We start from the raw sequence: 21183 nt of genomic DNA, 5'->3' as shown, positions 1-21183 counted from the left end.
CCACATGCTCATTCACATGCTAATCAAACGCCTTCCTGAGCATCCAATCTCTGTCTTCCTTATTCCTGGTGAAGAAGAGAATGTGGGGTGAAGGGCTTGAGGTGTTTCCTGCACTTCCAGTTCAGCTGCTGGTGATTCTTTTCCTTCCCTGGGAGTCCCAGAGAACCAGTGCAGACTCCACTGAAGGCTGGTGTTACGGGTGGGCATGTGATCTGAACCAAAGATTCACAACAGCAGTGTTCCGGTTTCAAAAAGAAAAGAAAACTTTATTATCATTACAGAAGGCTGACAGGAACAGAAGAGCAGAGGAATCTACACAGAGATGAGGTTAATAGTAGGCAAATAAATGAGAATGAGGCAGAGTTACATCAGATCAGGTCCTCGCAGCCGCATGGGCCGGGGAAGCCCGGGGGACACGGCCGGGCTGCAGTCCTGACCGAGGCCTGCGCGGAGCGTCCTCCCCTCGGCCGAGACTTCGACACACCGTCCCCATAGGGGCCCCATTCACAGGGTGAGTGATGGGGTCTGAAGTGAAACATTTGTTGGCCGACGTGCAGTTTGGAGCGAGCTGCCTTTCCAGGTTCTCACGTTCCTGTGTCATCAGGGAGCCCGGCTGTGTGTGTGCCCCACTCCTGGAGCAGGAGGGGATGTGAGACAAGATTTGTAGCTCTTGGTGTTTGGAACGGAAGGGCCAGTTCTGACCTGGAGGCCAGATCATAAACTCTAAGTAACCAGGCTCCCAGGGTTATTCCCACGGCACGAGGCTCAGGCATGTCTTGGCCTGCCCGTGAACCTGCAGGCGCAGGAGGGCGGTTCTGCGGGACAAATCAGAGAAGCACCTAGCCACATAGAAGAGCGTGAGGGGCAGAGTTTGGAGAGCGGGTGTGAGGATCAGTTCTCAGAGTCCCAGGGGCTGTGGCTGTTTGTGTGGGCAAAGAGTAGAACTACTGATGTTGCCAGGAGTTCCAGTAGACCTTGTCTCTGGGGAGAAACTGGGACTGAATCTGCTACGGGCCAAGGACTCAGTGTCTCTGAATCTCTATCCCTCCCTTAGTTTAGATGTAGAGACTTTAAGCAATAAGTTTCTAATGATAGATTGCAAAAACTGCCCTGAATTCATCTCATCCTGTTTCTGTTCGTACACTTTTGCCCTTGTGACTTTGCAGCTTCTCCCATCAAGAAGTGAATGTATTTCTCTGTCCCTTAGATCTGGGCTTGGCCAAGTGATTTAACAAATGTAACCTAAGCAGATGCCTCAAAAGAGCTGGGTGCTTTGCAACTTGTTCCCCTTTTGGTTCTCTTACAGCCCTGAACAACCATGGGAAAGAGGCTAAGCTCGCCTGCTAAAGGGAGGAGGCACTCCAGGCAGCAGCCTGCCAACCCCCAGACTTGGGCTGAGGCCGTGCCAGATCTCCCAGGGCCAGCTGATTCTCCAGTTGTTGCGGACACACGAGAAGGCACAACAGGGTTCAGCCACATACAGCCCTGACTATAAGAACCTCCAGCTGACCTACAGCATTGTGTGTCTAATAACTGATAGCAGCGTTAAGCAACAAAGTTTTGGAGCGGTTTCATGCAGAAATTGACACGCATTCAGCGGATAGCCTTGAATTAGTCTCTTTTTTGGTTGTTTTTGTTTTTTAAAGATTTTATTTATTTATTTGACAGAGAGAGATCACAAGCAGGCAGAGAGGTCAGCAGAGAGAGAGGAGGAAACAGGCTCCCTGCCGAGCAGAGAGCCCAACTCGGGGCTCGATCCCAGGACTCCTAGACCACGACCCCAGCCGAAGGCAGAGGCTTAACATACTGAGCCACCCAGGCGCCCCTTGAATTAGTATTTTACAACAGTGACAGCTTGTCCACCCTTCAGGAGATGCAGGTGTTGTTTCCAAAGTAAAATCCCGGATGCATCCAGCTTCTTGTCCCCTGCCCCTTCAGCACCCTAATTTTAAAAATTCTGTATCTCTCCCTTTCTTACACGAGGAAACGTTAATGAAGTGATCTCCTAACAGTGATGTTTTCATCTCCAAACTGCAACATTCTCCACTCCCCATCTCCTGGGACAGGTTCTCCCATCTGACCTCCAGCCCATGGTTTCCATGTTATAGAAGCCCCCCAAGGTTCCTAGCTCCTAGAGGGGTCAGCCAATGATGGCCAGAGCTATAGGAACAGAAGAGCGGATAGAGGAAGTGGAGGAAGGGGAAAAGAGGGGGCAAGAATATATCAAGTCTTTTGGGGCACCTGGGTGGCTCGTGGGTTAATCCACTGCCTTCGACTCAGGTCATGGTCTCAGGGTCCTGGGACCGAGCCCTGCATTGGGCTCTCTGCTCAGCAGAGGCCTGTTTCCCCCTATCTCTCTGCCTGCCTCTCTGCCTGCTTGTGATCTCTCTCTCTCTGTGTCAAATAAATAAATTAATAACTCTTAAAAAAAAAAAAGAATATATCAAATCTTTTAACCAAATGTTTATACGCTGGGACTTAGGCAACCCACCCTGAGGAAAAACAAGAGAGCTGAAGACATAATTACATACAATGATGTTCATTTGAACGTTACTTGTATTTGCAAGAAACAACCCAAAAGGATATGTGACTATGAGATTGCTACAGTCATTTAAAACCACATTATTAAAATAATTTTTAATGTCATGGGGAGGAGCTTGCACTGAGAAAACAAGATCTAACATACATACGGGGATGGTGGTTTTCTGCCATGGTGGGAGTGTTTGTTCCTTAGAACTGGGAGTATAATTTACCGTAGTTTATAGTATTCCACAATAAATATCTGTGAGTTTAATCATTTGGTATCTGTATCTATTTCTGTATTTATTTACAGAAAGAGGCCAAGAGAGAGGGAGGTGGTGGTGCTTGCTCTCCCTCAAAAGCTGAGCTGAGACGGGGAAGTGGGTGCAGGTGGTTGCTAGGATGCGCCCCCAGGGCAGGCGTGCTGGGACAGGGAAGGTGGACCTGACCTGATTACCGCTGTGAACACGTCGGTTCCATTTCACTGGATGTCATTTGAGGCAACATGTGGAAGTCACCCCAGAATTGTTCCTCTGCAGGTCATTTGGTTGGAGACTCTACTCATCCACCCCATTCCCTCCTTGGCTGATGATTCCCTCCTGGGATGTGAATCGCCACCCACCTCTTGTCTGCACAGCTGGTGACCAGAATGAGCTCACCCAGCTTCAGAAAAAAGCAGATGCTTAAAGGCTGCTCTGAACCTAGAACACAGCACGCTCAAAAGCCCTGGGGCCAAAACAACCTTGGCCCTGTTCAGGACCAAAGAGAAGACCACCACGTACGGAAGGTGAGAGGCGGGAAAGGTAGATGACTCATTCAGGAAGGCGAGGCCTGTGAGGCCAGCATTCGCCTTCTGGGCCAAGGTGAGTTTAGGTGCACAGACTCTGGGTGGGTTGCTCAGTTGTACTCCTCTGGCTCCCTCAATTGCTGTCTCTCCTTCCTGCTGTGCCCTGTCCCTGGTCCTCTGCTGCAGGACCACGGACACCACACATAACTGACCTTGCAAGCAACTGCAGCAGGAGAGGATGTCTAGAAGGTCCGAAGAAGGGGCACTGGGGGGCCCTCTTCTTTTCTGGCTAAGTACGTACAGGCTACCGCACGCAGCCTCTGCCCATCGGTTCTTGCTAATGCAATGCGAGCAGGAAGGCGTACGGTAGGTTTTCGGAAGCTACATAGAAATTAGCTGTTGCCCACAGGCCCTTTGCTCTACATCTATGTCCCTTTTTCCATCCTACATCTTGGAATGTGGTCTTGCCCAGTGAGGAGTGTCCTCCTAATGTTGGCAGGGCCTAGAACCGAGTACCCTGCTCAGAGAAAAGTCCATACCGTTAAACGCTTAGTTTGCTAAGCACGAAAGAATGATGATAAACATTCAACTAAAAAAAATGTTTTTTATTAACAAAATAAACCTTTGTAAATCATAAGGAAAATTAAGATACAATGAGAAACTGGAGTGCAAGCAAGTTATAGAACAAAAGATAAGTTCTGCTAGTCCTTAACAGGAAGAAATGCTACTATATTAGACAAACCATTAGCTACTGTAATAGAGGTTTTTTAAAAGAGAAAACAGGAAATAAAATGGAAGTCTGAAAGAGCATAGACAGGAAATATTAGTTTTGAGAGCAATTTGAAGAATTATGTGCAAATACATTTGAAAACTTTGATAAGTTGCTTTTTAAGAGAAACTGAATGACCTGACTGATTCAAGAAGGGAAATGAAAAACTAAACAAACCCATACGTACAAATAAAGTTCAGAAAGTTACAGAACACCAGTTAAATACATGGAAACAAAACAAATAAGGAGTAGATGATTTTATGGCTACTTTTTTTTTTTTTTTTAAAGGAATAGCAACTCACTGGGTCCTGGAAGATTGGATTAATTTCCATTGAACAGAAAACCCAAAATGATAGTGGCTGAAGCAAGTTCATATCTCTCCCATGTAGACAGTCCAGAAAATGTAGAAAGTCCAGGAAATCCATAGAATCCAGGGCTGGTATGGCACCTCCACAAATTTACGAGCTTCCTGTTAGCCACACTTCCGCCATCTGTAGCATCTAGGACAGCTTCTAAAGACCCAGCCATCACACCTCCATCATTTATGTTGTTTGTGGCTTGGCTGACTTTACCATGATCTCGCCATATCAACTCCTTTTCCAGTACCGAGTCCCCCAAGAAAATCTGTTATTATTCTGAATCTCCTTCCCATTTGAAACATACCCCTATAAGCCAATTTCAACTCCTCTTTCATACGAGACGTGTTATTGCAACAGGCAGAGCTCACCAGGTCTGGACGGCATCCGTCCTCGCTGCATCATCGGAGCTATGCCAGAGGTTGGAAGAGTCACTCTGTTGGCCCCCCTGCTTTTTCTCACAGCTGGTAGAGACAACCGCAATTTCCCTCACCCCCCAGCCATGAGTTCCTATGGCATCGAACAAGCTGGGAGAACTCAGACCTCCTGACCTCCAGGTCACCCTGCAGGTCACCCCAAAACTCTTGGAAATCAAAGCTCTGAACCCACTGAGGGGCTTGGGGGTCGGAGAAGACAATGCATGATCATTGCTATTGTCTGGCTTCCCCAGCTCAGGCTGACCATCTGTGGTATTTTTGCCATCGTTCTGTCCACTCATTCAAAGCAGATTTATTATGCAGCCACTAAAAGCCCAGCACTGTTCTGAGTACACGAAGTGAAGAAAACAGACCAGATTTCTGCCCCCACAGGATTGACATTATATTTTCTATGCTAGTTAAACCAAGAAGGAGATTTTACTTCTTTCCTTACTCGTCTGGGGGAGGCAGGAACAAAGGTGAATGTTGATAAACCCGGAAATAGGGCCGGACAGTATCAGAGAAGGAGGCCTTTGGGAAGGTAAAGATGTGGGATCCAGTGGTCATGTTGTAAAAGGATACAAGTCCGACATCACAGTCCAGAAAAATCCCCACAACCAGAGGCTGCTCTGCCAGAGAAAGGGAAGTTATGGGACAGGTAAGCGCTAAGTAGCCTTTCTTTTTGCACAGTCTAATGGCCCAGAATCCAGACTGAGGCTTCTGCATCAAACCAACGTCCCTGTGAACGCTGTCCAGACAGACTCCTAAGTCCCACCCAGTTCCTTCTCCCACATCCACTTCAAAGTAATGTTTTCCTGAAGTGAAGCCTTCACAGCCCAAAATACAGGGTAAGATACTAAATCTCTTAGAAGAATTGTCCAGATTCTCCTGGGGGCATCCACGGGTCACTTGTCTCCGATCCTCAGACAGAATGAGCTCCCGATGAGCTGTATCTGGATCCAGAGTCACATTGACTGAAAACAATAAAGAAGTAAGTAGATAAATAAATAATTTTCTGTTGCCAGGAGCACAGTTTAATTTAAATAAAACCAGCCTGTCCTCAGATCCAAGCATTGTCTCTTACTAGCCATGACAGCTTAGACAAGTCACTCTCTAAGACTCAGTTTTGTTATATAGGAAGTAGAAACTATCGTATCCGGCACAAAGACTAGTGGGAGAACTGAATGGGATCCTGTATGCTCAGTGCTGAGTAAAATTCCCGGAATATAGTAAGTGCCCAGTCAGTGGTAATGATAATAATATCCTCTTCATCAGCATCACCATCTTAGTCACTCAGAGGAGTCAAGGAAAAGAACTAACCAGAGTTGACGTGGTTACTGTCCTCTCCAGAGCCAAAGGGAAGTACTAGAGGAGACCACAGGGCAAAAAGAGGCAGAGTTAAGAGTCCCAAGTCCCTCCCTACTGCCTATCACTTGCAGGGTCTGCCTTCCTCTGCCTCTGGGCACACTCTCCTGCAATGACGTGCCCTCCACCTGCTCCTAAGGGCTCCAGGGACGTTCCTAGCCCTGGCTGCTTCACTGTTCCTTGGTAATGACCCCAGTCTTCACCTCTGTAGGTAATTCCTTTATTAAATGCTATTTGATCTGTTCTTATCATGAGCCTGATTCAAAAAAATGTGAGGTTTCAATTGATATTCTCTTAATGATACAGGAAAACCCAAGTTAAGAAATTAAAATGCTTACAGTTTGGCAATACCACTTGAAGGTGAAGATATCAATTGGATTTTAAAAATTGTATCTCAGGAGGTGGAGATGTAACATGGGGGGTTCGGGGGGTAGGAAAAGAATAAATGAAACAGGATGGGATCAGGAGGGAGACAAACCATAAGAGACTCTTAATCTCACAAAACAAACTGAGGGTTGCCGGGGGGAGGGGGGAGGAAGAGGGTGGTTGGGTTATGGACGTTGGGGAGGGTATGTGCTGTGGTGAGTGCTGTGAAGTGTGTAAACCTGGCCATTCACAGACCTGTACCCTTGGGGCTAACAATACATTATATGTTAATTAAAAAATTTAAAAAAATTTTTACCTCAGATAGCTTGTAAGTGACACATACAACAAAAAGTCACAGGAAGGTTGACAGTTAAAGGATGGATAATATAGTTATATAGCTGTTACAGTTATATAATGATATCAAATGATATTAAGTCAAAGTATTATCAAGGATGAAAAGGGTTACCTAACAGAGAAAAATACATTAATTGACTAGGAAGATATCCTAATTCCAAGTAAGCATGCACTGATAATGTAGTCTCAAAATATACTAAGTAAAAATTATGGAATTACAAGGAGAAACTGACAATTCTACAACCATCATGAGATATTTTAACATTCTTTTTCTCCATAATTGATAGATCAAGCAGGCAAAAAAGGAAAGATATAGAAGATCTGAACAACCCAACAAGCCCAATCTAATAAATAGAGGTAAAGCTCAGCCATTAATAAAGAGAATATGCACTTTTCTCCAGTATAGGTGGAATATGTACTAACTTAGTAAAGACTAGTCAGAAAGCGAGTCTGAACAAATTCCAGTGACTCTATATTACACAGATCATGTTCTCTCACCTCAATACAATTAGGTTAGAAACCAATTAAAAAAGATCAATAAAAAAATCTTCTCAATATTAGGAAATTTAAATATTTCTAAATCATAATATGATATACAGACTTGAGCAATAATAAAATGCTACATACTAAAAAATTATACAATGAAGCTAAGGCAGAATTTTCCAGAAAATTGATAACCTTTAAGTACTTATTTTAGGAAAAGAAAAAAAGCTGGAAATTAAGGAGCTAACTATGCAGGTTAAAATAGGAAAAGAACAGAGAATGGGGCTCCTGGGTGGCTCAGCAGGTTGAGCATCCAACTCTTGATTTAGGCTCAGGTCATGATCTCAGGGCCATGAGATCAAGCTCCACATGGGTCTCCGTGTTCAGTGGGAAGGCTGCTTGAGAGGCTCTCTTTCCCTCTCCCGTTGCCCTTCCCCCTGCTCAGGTGCTCTCTAAATAAAAAAATAAATAATCTTAAAAAAAAAAAAAAAAGAACAGAGAAACCCAAAGAGAATTTTTTTTTAAAAGATTTTATTTATTTATTTGAGAGAGAATGAGTGAGAAAAAACATGAACGAGGAGAAGGTCAGAGGGAGAAGCAGACTCCCCAAGGAGCTGGGAGCCCTATACGGGACTCGATCCCGGAAGTCCGGGATCATGACCTGAGCCGAAGGCAGTCGCCCAACCAACTGAGCCACCCAGGCGCCCAAGAGAATTTTTTTTAAAAAGGAAAATAAAGTTTAAACAATAAATCAATGAAATGAAGGAAAATAAGAATGCAATGGAAAGGGAAAAGCCAGCAGTAGATTTCATGAAAAGACTAATAAAATAGACAAACCTCGAAAAAAGATTTATCAAGGGAGAAAAAAAGACAAAATTGAAATGAATATAGAAATTTAAAAATTAAGAGAATTTATGGTAAACTTTATGCTACTAAGAAAGTTGAAAACATCAACAACATGAATAACTTTCTAGAAAAACAGTTCTTCGTAAAATTCCTTCAGAAAAAAAAAAAAAACATGAACAGACCTACTGTTAAAGAAATATAATAAGGAGTTTAAAATTTACCCACAGATAATAAAACATGCACATACACCAAATAAAAAGGGACCGTGTCAGTTTTTAAAGAAATTCTACCAGTCAAGGGAAAATGGTAATCTCATATCAAATCTTTCAAATAGAGAATTACAGAACCCTGTAACTTATAGACATAGACATAAAAATCCTAAACAAAATAATATAAATAATAAGTCAAATTTTACATGTATATATAATTGTATTTTATACATACCTACTTTACTTTTTATATATGTATAAATGTATATGTTATATATTTAATGTTTATCATACATATTACATATTTTACAATATATTATGTAACTTATATTATTAATCATACATATTAATTATATAATTGTTATATAATTATTATTTAAATAGTCATCTGATATATATCATTATATACTATATGTCACATGGAATATATCATAATAAAAATAAAATCTCTATATATGTCAAATGTTTTAATATGTATTATTAGATATATAATATTCTGTTTGTGTGTCTAATTGTATGAAAAGACTGGGATGTTTTTATTACCAACTAGACTGAGAGTCAAAAAGTCAAGGTGAGGAGCCAACATACAATGTTGTCATCAACAGAGCTGGTTGAGTATTAGTCATAGTAATGGGGAAGGAAGGTGTTTGCAGAGGCACACTTACCAGGAAAGCATATGAGTCATTTAACCGGGAGGAGGTCTGATGTGTAAGCAGCCTCTCCTGACATACTTAGCGACTGTCTCCATCATAACTCCACCATAGTCATCATGCTATCAGAGTATATGCGGGGACAGCTAAACTTTCTTTACTTTCTAAAGTCAGGATTCCTGTTTGCCCAGGGGACTATTTGTTTAACTGCTCTATGCAACTAACCCTTATCGAGCAACATAACTGCAGCACAACAATGATCTTCATGACAAATTAATATTTGGCTATCAAACCTGTATGTTATATACACTATATATATATATATACATATACATATATGTGTGTATATATATATATCAAAATTTAGCTTTTCCTGAGACTGCAACTATAGTTTAACATTAGAAAATAAATTATCATAATCACCACATAAACAGATTAATGGAGAGAAACCACATGATCCTATCAATACAACTAACTCACTGATAAATTCAATGCCATTGATGATGACAGAGCTCTTTGGAAACAAGAGTCACAGACTTTGAAGGAAAATGTGTCTTGAAACCCTATACATCAAAAGATAGAATGAAAATGTAAAATGTCATATGTATACCAGAGATACTAGCTATGATAAGTTCCTGTGAGTCAGAAAGAGAAAGAACCCAATAGAAAAATGCTTCAATCAGAGCAAATCATGGGTAAATCATAGAAGAAGGCTAAAAGGTTAATGGACTTACAAAAGGCTCAACCTTGCTAGGGAAATCATAGAACACAAATTAAGTCCACAATTAGGTACTATTTCAGATCCATCAGATTATCAAAAATTATAAATTATAAGCAAAGAATCAGGGAGATATGAAACGGTCAGCGCTCTTATGTTGTCTGCAGGATATAAAGTGACACAATTTCAAGATGGGCAGTGTCTAGTCACATTAAATGCACACCCCTACACAGCAGCATTTTCAATTTAAGGTATATCCTCAGAGGAAAGCATTCACTGAACACAAGGACCCATGGAGAAGAATGTTCCCAGCGGCATGGTGTGCACCAGCAACAAACAAAACCAACTAGACATAAACTTCAGCGCCCATGCCACTGAACAATGGATTCGAAAACACAATACATTCGTTTTTTTGCCACACTGTAGAGTGATTAAGAGAGTATGTTCTGGGAGATACTACCTGACTTTCCACTTATCGGTTGCCTCTCTGTCTTAGCTTCCTCATCTATAAAGTGAAAATGCTTCCTACAGAGAGGGCTGTGGTATAAAACAGGTAACATATGTGAAGGTTTCCTCATCTGTCATGGAGAGAGTGCCTGGTATCTGTAAGTTGCTTTTCTTGGTGCTTGTGAGACTGTACATTGCCACACTGGCCCACATAATGTGCACTGGGATTAACAAATCCAGCAAGCCCAGGGCTGGATGTGCGCCCTACAGGAATGAAAATGCAAGGATGGAAGGTTGCGTGGCCTACACTGTTATTGAAGCAATGTTGTGATCTCCAAGTGCTGGAAGCAGCCCGAACCTCCAGTGGCAGGGCTATGGTTACATATAATTATGATATACTCATGGAACATTAGCTTTTGAAAGCAACAAGTGACATTCTATATACTAAATGTTTGTTAAAAAAATAAAATAAAATAAAAAACAGAAAAAGACATAGATCTTGTAACCTGGAGAAGTAGGATTGGAGAAGGGTAGGAGAAACCTTGAATTTTTCTTCGTATCTATCTATATAGTTTGACTGATTACAATTTATTTGTATTACTTTTGAAACAAGAAAAGTTTTAATAAGGGTTCTAAAAAAGAAAGGGGATTATCTAGTAAAAAGATGAGGTCGTTTTAGAAAGAGATTGACTTGCACAATTTTGTAATCCTGTAAGACAAATCAGCTCAGTGATCTGGATGTGATTTGCATGGAGTCCTGTTTTTTCCTTTTCTGAATCTCTTTACAGGATCAAATACAGAGTTGTTTTGTTTTGTAGCTGTTCTTATTGTTGTTTGTTGCTAACTTGAGGGGAAAACAAATACAGGTCCATAATCATTATCTGAACTCCCTGGGGCCAGATGCATTTTGGACTCAGAATTTTTTGTCAGTGTTGTTCTAACCTCTGTTAAAAATGCAGTTGGTATTTTGATAAGGATTGCCTTAAATCTGTAGATTGTTTTGGGTACTATAGACATTTTAACAATATTTGGTCTTCCAATCCATGAGCCTGGAATATCTTTCCATTTGTTAGTATTGTCTTCAATTTCTTTCATCAGTGTTTTACGGTTTTCAGAGTACAGATTTTTCACCTCCTTGGTTAAATTTATTCCTAGGTATTTTATTACTTTTGGTGCAATTGTAAATGGGATTGTTTCCTTAATTTCTCTTTCTGCTACTTCATTATTAGTGTAGAAAAATGCAACAGATTTCTGTATATTGATTTTTGTATCCTGCATCTTTACTAAATTTAGTTCTAGTAGTTCTAGTAGTGTTTTGGTGGTGTCTGTAGGGTTTTCCATATAAGGTATCATTTCATCTACAAATAGTGAAAGTCTTACTTCTTCCTTAATAGATTTGGATGCCTTTTATTTATTTCTCTTGTTTGATTGCTGTGGTTACTACTTCCAGTATCTGTTGAATAACAGTGGGAAGAGTGGACATCCTTGTCTTGTTCCTGACTGTAGGTGTAAAGTTCTGTTTTTCACCATTGAGTAGCATGTTAGTGATGGGTTTTTCATATATGGCCTTTATTATGTTGAGGTATGTTCCTTCTAAACCTACTTTGTTGAGGGTTGTCATCATGAATAGATATTAATAGTTTGTCAAATGCTTTTTCTGCATCTATTGAAATGATCATATGGTTTTTTTACCCTTTCTCTGTTGTGATGTATCACATTCTTGATTTTCCAATATCGATCCACCTTTGCACCCCAGAAATAAATCCCACTTGATCATAGCAATAGGTTTCTTTTTTTTTTTTTTAATGTATTGTTAGATTTGGTTTGGCCTTCCCAGAGTCCCTGCCTTCTGGTGTTCATGCTCTTATGCAATTCCTTCCAACTGAGTGTGGGCAGGACCTGTGAATTGCCTCTGACCAACAGAATATGGCAAAAATGATGGGATGTGACTCCTAAGACTACATTTCATTATATGGGACTCCATCTTTCTAAAGGACATGCTCCAGAGACATTCTCTTGAGCTCACTTTGAAGAAGTAACTGGCCATGTTGAGAAGCCCATGTGCAAGTGGTTGAGGGGTGCCTTCTAGAAGCTGAGGGCAGCCTCCAGCCAACAGCTCACAAAAAGCCAGGGCCCTATGCCCCATAATAATAAAGAAATGAATTCTGCCAACAACCTGGGTTAGCTTAGAAGAGAATCCTTCCCCCCAGCCTGGCCAACACCTTACTATGCAGCTTTGTGAAACCTTAAACAAAGGACCAACTAAGCTGTGCCCAGATTTCTGACCACAAAATTCATGAGATAATATGTGTGTGTTGTTTTAAGCTATTAAATCTGTTCACTGGAAGATATAATACAGTCTCCAAATTATTTTAGGTTAGGTCTGATTTTGTAGTCAAACAAATTTTAAAAAGTGTTCAGTTTTCAGAGCTTTTTAAATTTTGTAATTATAAATAACATATTGCAGAAATATAGAAAGCACAGATTAACAGAATCAATGATTCAGGAAGCTGAGGCTTTGGAATTGGTAAATTTTAGTTTTCATTATGGTTCTAATATTTCCCATCTGTGTTGTCTGGGTCAAGGTCCTGAAACCATTTGAATCAAAGCCCATAATGTTCACTGATCTTTCCTACATTGCTCTGAGAGTTGACTAAAATATTAACCACAAACACTATATCCCAGATACTGCACTAAGCACTTTACACATGTTGACACACTTACTTTTCATGGTAACCCAATGAAGCAGGGATTGTCCATATCTTCATTTTTGAGCTGGGGAAACTGAGGAAGTTATGTGCCTGGGGTGACACAGCTAATATATGGGGATCAGGAATGCGAAAGGTCCGCACAGATAACCAGTACGCTGTGTCCTGTCTAAGCACTAGAGCATGCTAACAAGGGGAGGGCAAGACAGTGCCACTGAAATCACTAAACGACCTCTCTGGCTGTGAGGCTGCCCAGGGGCAGGCGGTGAACGTGGCTGTGACTTAAGGTCCCTTCCATCCATAGCATTTAGGGCTTCTTCACATACCTTGATAGCTCCTTAACATTTTCTTCACATCAAAATAAAGCTCAGAAACACTGCACACGGCATGAAGCTCCAGAGAGTGGGCGTCTGGTCTCTCCAACGTCATAGCCCAACTCCTAGAATAAGCAGAGGCCAAATACTTCTTCAGTGAGACAGCCCACTCACCTTTACGTACCCATACCTCTTCCCTCGTGCGCTCATAAAGGACTTACCTGCGCAAAGTGTCTTTCACATCCTACAGAGAAACACAGACAAAAAGTAAGTGGAAACATCAGTATTTCATGAGGCTTGGCACATGGGGCTGTTCTCTATACATGCTCTTTCCAAAGAAGTGAAGAGAGTGACTCTAGCCTTAAATACTGATGGATACTCAGACAGAATGATTCCCATCCCAGACGCCTGGGATATTCAGCATGGCAGGATGTGTACCAGCGCCTGAGTCTGCTGTCTTTCCGGCTGAGATCTGTGGGTGGCTATGGTGTCTGCAATCCCACAGCCTGTGGGATGCTTCGGGAAGAGGCCTAGGAGCTTTGCCCTAGCAAAGCTTCCTCTGGCAAGACTTGCTTTCAGTGATCGAATTCCTTTCAGAGTGAGCCCACATCACCTCTCACTAAGGGTCCTTAGCGGTGAAACCGTGCATAGCCCCTGAGAATGGCCCACTAAGATGGTGGCAGCAGGTGACACACGGCAGTACAGCAGTCATGCTATCATCTCCCATTTACAGTGTAACCTGAGTCCTACTGGAAGGAACTGGAACTAATAGCTCCAGGCATAATTTATCTTAACGGGGTAGATCTTTCATACAGCTGAAAGGAGGCCCCACAGAGCCGTGGAGGGCTCTATAAGCGGATTAGGGAAAATACTGTCCCTCGTGTTGGTGTCCCCCTCGATCACCCAGCAGTCAGCTAGCTGGTGGAGTGCTTCAGGAGGCAGTACGACAGTCAGGGTTCTGTGCACATGGATCAGAGGCAAATGGTAGCAAAAGTTACCCCATGAGTCCCTTTAGCCAAGGACCCCACCATATCCATCAGAAGGGCTATATTTTTCCGAGTCACAGAAACAGATTTTTGTGATTCACTATAGACTAGCAAAGGCCGCCCAATGCTGAGGTATACCTCAAAGAAACATTTCTTTCAATTCCCCATGTCCATGTGCCACTTTTGAGTGAGGGAGGCAGGCCTCACCCATCTGCCCATGTTCCCTCCCACTTCTTCTTCTCTTAATAGCTCAAGGGTTCCTTCCCCCGAGGGCACAGCCCCACCTGCAGCAACTTCTGGGCTGAGCTCTGACACTTCTCCTCTAGTTCCAGGATGTGACTCCTGAGTTCTTGGCTCTTCTGTTCCAGAGTGGCCTCATTATCTCTCAGTCTCTTCAGAGTCTGCTCCTTCTCTTTCTCCAGCCTCCACAGATGAGACTTCTCCTCTTCTTGTAGGAAGCTCTGAAGATTTTTAAAGTCAGACTGGATTTTTTGTTTCTCAATCTCTATCTTCTCCTAGAGTCAAGAGAGTATGCTCAGAAGGTGTAAACAAGCCAAACGTCCATCGATGAATGAATTGGTAAAATATGGCATACAGATAGTGACATGCTATGAAGACTTAAAAAGGAATGAAATTCTCACGTATGCTATGACGTGGATGAATCCTGAAGACATTATGCTAAGTGAAATAAACCAGAAACAAAAGGACAAATATTATATGATTCCGCTTATATGAGCTACCTACGCTAGCCAAATTCGTAGAGACAGAAAGTGGAACAGGGTTACCAGAAGTTGAGAGGAGAAAGGACTGGGCAGTTAGTGTTTAATGGGTACAGAGTTTCAGCTTGGGATGATGAAAAAGTTCCGGAGTTCAGTTTCCACTATTAGTTCCCACTCATAGACAGTGGTGATAGTTAAAGCACTTAACACCAATGAACTGTATGCTTACAAATGATTAAAATGGAAAATTGTATGTTATGTGTATATTAACACACACAGAAGAATGTCTTCTCGGTCACTGGAGCTAGAAGAACGTCACAGACTGCCCGCTGCCGAGTCATGCCTAGGAGGCAAGCACTCCGATGTGGGAGAGTTATCATGATTCTCGACAGTCACCTGATTTCCTTCTTCTTCAGCCAAGATGCAGGAAGAAGGAGGGGCAGGAGTGCCAGATAATTTAATCACGGAACTAGAGCTGAGGTCAAACACTTTATCAGTAACAGAGGAAAAAAACTGAATTTTTATTTGGGAGGTAAGGAGGTATTTCTTTCTTTCTTTTTTTTTTTTTTGTTAAAGATTTTATTTATTTATTTGACAGAGAGATCACAAGTAGGCAGAGAGGCAGGCAGAGAGAGAGAGGGAAGCAGGCTCCCCGCTGAGCAGAGATCCTGATGCAGGGCTTGATCCCAGGACCCTGAGATCACGACCCGAGCCGAAGGCAGAGGCTTTAACCCACTGAGCCAAACAGGTGCCCCAGTAAGGAGGTATTTCTGAGCCTGAGGGAATTTCTGGAAGCAACAGCTTGTAATAAAGATCATGGAGATTGGGCTCAAAAAAAACAAGCTAGTAGGGAAGTCCATGGTTTCAGCAGGGGGAGGTCTGGGTGGCAGGCTTTTATCATAGTTAATAGAGAAATATTCACCACCAGTCTGGGGTCCAAGTAATCATCTTCACGTGTAAAAGTGACAGAAGCCAAGAGATATAAGTCTTTCTGGGTCAGGCTTTCAAATTTGGGAGATAGAGAACTGCAATTTCCACTAGTGCTTCCCGAACTCAGTGTTTTGATAACTGAGAGGATGTGCTAGAAGGGTCATGGATGGGGTTTCTGTATATATTAGCTATAATCAAGATCCTACCCATGGCCCAAGATCCCAGAAATGAGGGAAGTGACAGCATCCTTTGGGAGTTTAGCATCCACACACAAAGGATCAGGGCAGAGGCAGGAAGAGACCCCTGAGAGAGGCAAAATGGTCCACCAGCCTGAGGCATTTGGCTACAAGTTGATGGGTTACATAAATATTTCCATAAAGGAATGCATCTCTGATCATGGGGAACTAGTCAGCCATGGGATCATCTTAGAGACTCTAAGTCTGCAATTGAAGTGTATAGGTTCTTGCAAAGTTGTGACCCTCTTTATAAATCAGACTTCTTTTACCAACCTCATGAGCTTGAGGACTATGTGTCTCAACCTGGAGTGATTCTATTTCCTTAATGTTCACAAAGATTGACTTCTGAACCTGCAAGGCTGAGCGCCACGGCCCGCACTGTGCTAAGTGTGCCGAAGTAATAAAGTTAAGGCCTTCAAACCAGGAAGGCACTTTAAGGTATTTCAAATTTGAAGCCTGGTCAATGACGGCTCTAACTAAAATAGACATACCAATTCTGCTTCTCCTAAGGTATCAGGAATCCTAGCCAATTACTATTGAAAAGTTGAAGGGATCGGAAATAAATTCTCACAGATGTAGACAACTAGGGGTATTAAAAAAAAATGGTTTCTTTTTGGGATTTCATCTGGTTTCATTTGGTCTGGTTTCCTAAAAATAAATTATCATTGTGTTTTGCCAACCATCCCCCATGCCTGCGCTCGAGGGTAGAAAAGAGCTTGAGATCAATAAACGCAAATTCGTACATTCCATTCGCTTATCTGCTTCGTTGTGAACAACTTCAGTTTCATACACTCCTCTTCCAGTTGCCTCAAATTGGTCACAGCATTCTGAAGCTTCTCCTGAAGGAAAAATCGGGTGAATAAAGTCCATTCAATTAGTAACTCTCCATTAAGGCACGTTAAGGGGAACCTCAGCCCTCCAAGACTCTTAGGATAACACTGAATACACACTGAGCCATTACAGTAGTTTAGGAAGCGCGCCGAAGGCTGTATGTGCAATCACAGATTTGATTCCCTTGGCAGCACAGAGCAATTGGTAGGATTCTTAACACCATTTCTGGGCAGTAGAAACTGAGGCTTAGAAAGAGGTTAACTAACTTGCCCGAGTGCTGTAACCCCCTCATAGACAGTTCTGAGTGGCTGCTGAGCTGAGCTGCGGTTCCAACTTCGTCTGCTACCCCAGAGCCTGAGCCATATCCACTATGGTCTTGCCCGGGAAACACTTCACACAGAACATCTAATCATCATCTACAGGAAGATTTTATAAAATAATGTGTTGAACCAAACATAACCAATGCCAGGGCGAGGCATGGGGAACTCTGAATGTGTTATGTTCAGTTGGGAAGGGAAGACCGGGATGTCAGCTAAAGTTACCAGGAACAGTTAATGCAGGAGGGGAGCTCTGCTATCTTTGAAGAGTGGTAATTCGTGAAGCCAATCTAAAATGATTTTGTATCTATATCAAGTTTTGGGGTTATTTTTCAAAATAGTTGTTCACATTTCCATGGAAAGGAATTTGAAGCTGACCAAAATTGCTGCTTGTGATCAATTCTAAAAGATCAGCTCCTGTCTTCTGTAAATTCAGTGAGCACACCCGTTAATTCTTGAGCACTTTTGAGAAAGGGCTCTATGAGACATGTCAAAGACTATATTGCCATTGCTATCCGGGGGACCCAGAACCCACTACAAGCCCACCTCCACCTCATGGGGGCAGGAACAAGGAGCCCCACACTGGGGACATTTTCTTCAAATCGAGGCAGGACAGGGAGCGAATATGGCAGCAGGACTGTGCCCTTTCTTCATTCCCTAGAGCAAAGGCCCGCCTTCTTTACTGCTTCTGAGTGAGAAACAGGAGTTGCCCCAAACCTCTCCCTCCACTTCATCCTCCATGAACAATCATTTTCCAATCCTTTAGCTCGCCTTCCTGAATCTTGCTTGAAACTACCCCTTCCCCCTTCTTACAGGAATAAGCTGAATTTTCCTCCTGGATACACCTTTCACTTTCAGCAGGCGGCCAGAATGCCCTTTTCAATGTCAACCTGATCCTTCAATCTGCAAATAAAACCCCCCAGTGGGCAGTACCACTCTGGGCTACAACTTAGAGTGAGTTGACACCACAGCTCCGGGCCAACCTCCTTTCCGAGGCCATCACCTGGCTTTCCGTACATCGCCCGCCCTGCCTATGCCCTCGCACCTATGGTCTCCTCCGCCCGGAACGCCCTCTCTTCTCTCCGGGCCTCCACCTGCCGTTGACTGTTCCGTGCTCTTCAGGAGTCACTTCTGGAAAGGCTGCTCAGACCCACTTGAGCACTCCCCACCCCTTGGTGATCTTCCTCCCCACCCAACCAGCTGATTCCACGCAGTCTCTTTTACTGATTTGTCTTCCCCACTGGACTGTAGGATACCTAAAAGGTGGTATGTCTTTGTCTCCTGTGTTTTCAAAGTGCATCATATGGTCTCACCCACTGTTAAAATTACATACATGGGGCAAAGCAATAACACACGCAGGTCTGCGGCCAAGCACATGGCGATCCAGAGCAGGGAGACGTCCACCGTCGCAAGCAAGAAGGGAGGGGGGCAAGAGCGGGACCCTCGTGTTGAAGGTCAGGATGGACGGCCAGGACTTGACTCAGTGAGGACCCACAATACACTATTTCTCATATCACGAAAGACGTGACATGAAGGGTGACACGATGACAGCTGTGTTTCAGGATCATCGTCTCAGGTTATATGCTAAATAACCTCGGTCCCCAGGGAGCAGCATGGGAGCGGCACCTGCCAAAGCCTGCCAACCCACACGCTCACCTTGTAGTCCTGGCATACGTCCTCGATGAGGGCTGTGTGGTGCCCTTTGTGCCGCGGTGACCGCTCACAGCGCCAGCAGATGAGCTGGCTCTCGTCTTCGCAGAACAGGTGGAGGTGCTCTCCGTGCTCCTCACATGACATCTCGTGCTCCATCTCCTTGATGGCTTCAATGAGACTCCCCAGCTGCTTGTTGGGCCGGAGGCTGGCCAGTCGAAACGGAGCCCGGCAGTGGGGGCAGGGGAACGTATTGGACGAGGTGTCCGCAGGGCCTTGGTTCTCAAGGAAGCTGATGATGCACTGATTGCAGTAGCTGTGTCCACAGCTGATGCTCACAGGCTCAGACATTAGGGACAGGCAGATGGCACACGTGGCTTCCTCCTTCATCTTCTTGGTGGCTGAGGCCATGGCTTTTCCTGACAAGTTCCAATATGGGATCTAGAGGCAGGGATGAAAATCCACAGGTATGGAAATACACCTCACCTGAGCCTCCCAGCCATGCACCGCACGGGAGGCCACCAGCCTCCACAGGTCCTAGAGTCTTCTCTCTAGAGAGATGAGATGCACTGGGATTAAGATGGTACATAAAATGAGACTGTGTTGTGGAAAATGGCGGTCACGATCCCATGTGGCCACTTATATTTAAATTAATTAAAATTAAATAAAACTTAAAATTCGGTTTCTCAATCCCGCTAGCCATATGCTTAACAGCTGGGGCCACTGGAGGCTCCATGATGGCCCATATGCAACACTCCATGGGTGCACGACGTTTTCTCAGACCCAGCACTGACAGAGACAGAGAGCAAGGAAGGCTTCCTCACCAAAGCTGGAGCAAGACAGAACTCAAGCGAGGGAGTGTGAAACTCCTACTCTACAAACATCAAGAATCCTTATACCAGAACCGCTTCTTCGGGACTGGGAGCAACCCTGAAGTAACTGGGTGGCCATGAAGGACTCCCCTGAGGTCGTCAACTTTGACTCTGCTGGAACCCCACTGCCAGCTCTCTCTGCCCCCACTCCCCCCCCACGGGGGACAAAAGGCACCGGGTTACTAATGTCTCAACGGAGCCCCAATAACAAAAGTAAATCAGGCAACGGGAAGAATCAATGTGTCTTTGCTGTTGTCCTCTCAGTCCTGAGGGAAAGATCTGGAAAGAGTTGGGAAAAGAAGGGTTGTCCCCGGGAACAGCGCTCCTGCGGAATGAGGGAGGGGACCGGCTCCCCTCCAGGCCAGGGCGTGGTTCTCGGGGTGGGGGGTTTGCAGAAGCCAGGGTGTGGGGGAGGCCGCGCCCCGGGGGTGTTCCGGGGGCTTGGCCTCTTGGTGTCCAGCGGCGAGGACCTGACGACGGGTGACAGGGAGGCCTGACCTGAGGCACCCACTGCGGCTGGCAGCGGCTTGGGGAACCTCGCCCTGTCCCCCCTCCCCAGCCCCGCGCCTTGGCGGGCAGGGGCGCCGAGGTGCGAGGAGCAGCCTCTGCAAGGACAGGGCCAGACACGAAATCGGGGCTTCGGCTCCGGCTGCGAGGCGGCTGCCGGCATCTGAGAGCCAGGGCCGGTCGCTCGCAGTCACGGCGGATTTCCTCCGGGGACCTCCCTTCCCCGGCAGGCGGCTTCTCCCCCGGGCCACAGCCGGCTCCCCGGCGCCGGGGCGCGGCGCTCCCCTCGGGAGGCCCCGAGCGTGCGGGGCGGCCGCCCTCCCTCACCGCGCAGCCCACGGCTCCCCAGGCCCGGCGGGCGCTCCGCGGGTGCAGGAGCCGGACAGCCGCCGGGAACGCGGGCAGGGTCCCGGCGGCGCGGGCACCCGCACACGGGCCCCCCACGCTGCCCCCCACACCCCCGAGCTCCCCCCACCCCCGCGCGCATCTCCGCCCCCCGCCCGGACGCTGGTGCCCCCCACCCTCCCCCACCGCCGCCCGCCACGTACTCGCCGCCGCCGCCGCCGCCGCCGCCGCCGCCGCCGCCGCCGCCCGAGGCCCGGCCGCCCGCGAACTGAGAAGCGAAACTGCTGTGGGAGGCGGGCCGCGAGCGCCCGGAAGGCGGTCTGAGGAGACGCCCGCGAGCGCCCGGGAGGAGGCGCCCGCGGGGTCTCGGGGAGGAGGCGCCCGCTTTGCGCTCAGCTCGACCCGGGTTAAGGAAGACGGCGGGAGAGAAGACCCTTCTTTCACAGCCGTGAAGGGACGGGAGAAATGAATCACCCCGTCCG

The 21183-nt window shown here is 45.1% G+C and overlaps 1 protein-coding gene across 1 annotated transcript; it reads right to left on the bottom strand.

Annotated features, from left to right (window-relative positions):
- Positions 1 to 3897: 3897 nt before the first annotated feature.
- TRIM38 (tripartite motif containing 38) lies at positions 3898 to 19528 on the bottom strand. The gene is made up of 6 exons (XM_080807302.1): positions 18984 to 19528; positions 16923 to 17018; positions 14579 to 14809; positions 13530 to 13552; positions 13321 to 13433; positions 3898 to 5822 (listed from the first exon to the last, which is right to left on the bottom strand). Exons 1-6 carry the CDS (start codon positions 19386 to 19388, stop codon positions 5299 to 5301), a joined length of 1392 nt encoding a protein of 463 aa, XP_080663428.1. The 5' UTR covers positions 19389 to 19528; the 3' UTR covers positions 3898 to 5298.
- Between the last annotated feature and the right edge of the window lie 1655 nt (positions 19529 to 21183).

The sequence above is a fragment of the Martes martes genome (assembly GCF_963455335.1).
Source record: "Martes martes genome assembly, chromosome: 6".
Taxonomy (NCBI): domain Eukaryota; kingdom Metazoa; phylum Chordata; class Mammalia; order Carnivora; family Mustelidae; genus Martes; species Martes martes.
This window is presented reverse-complemented; position numbering and strand designations above follow the sequence as displayed.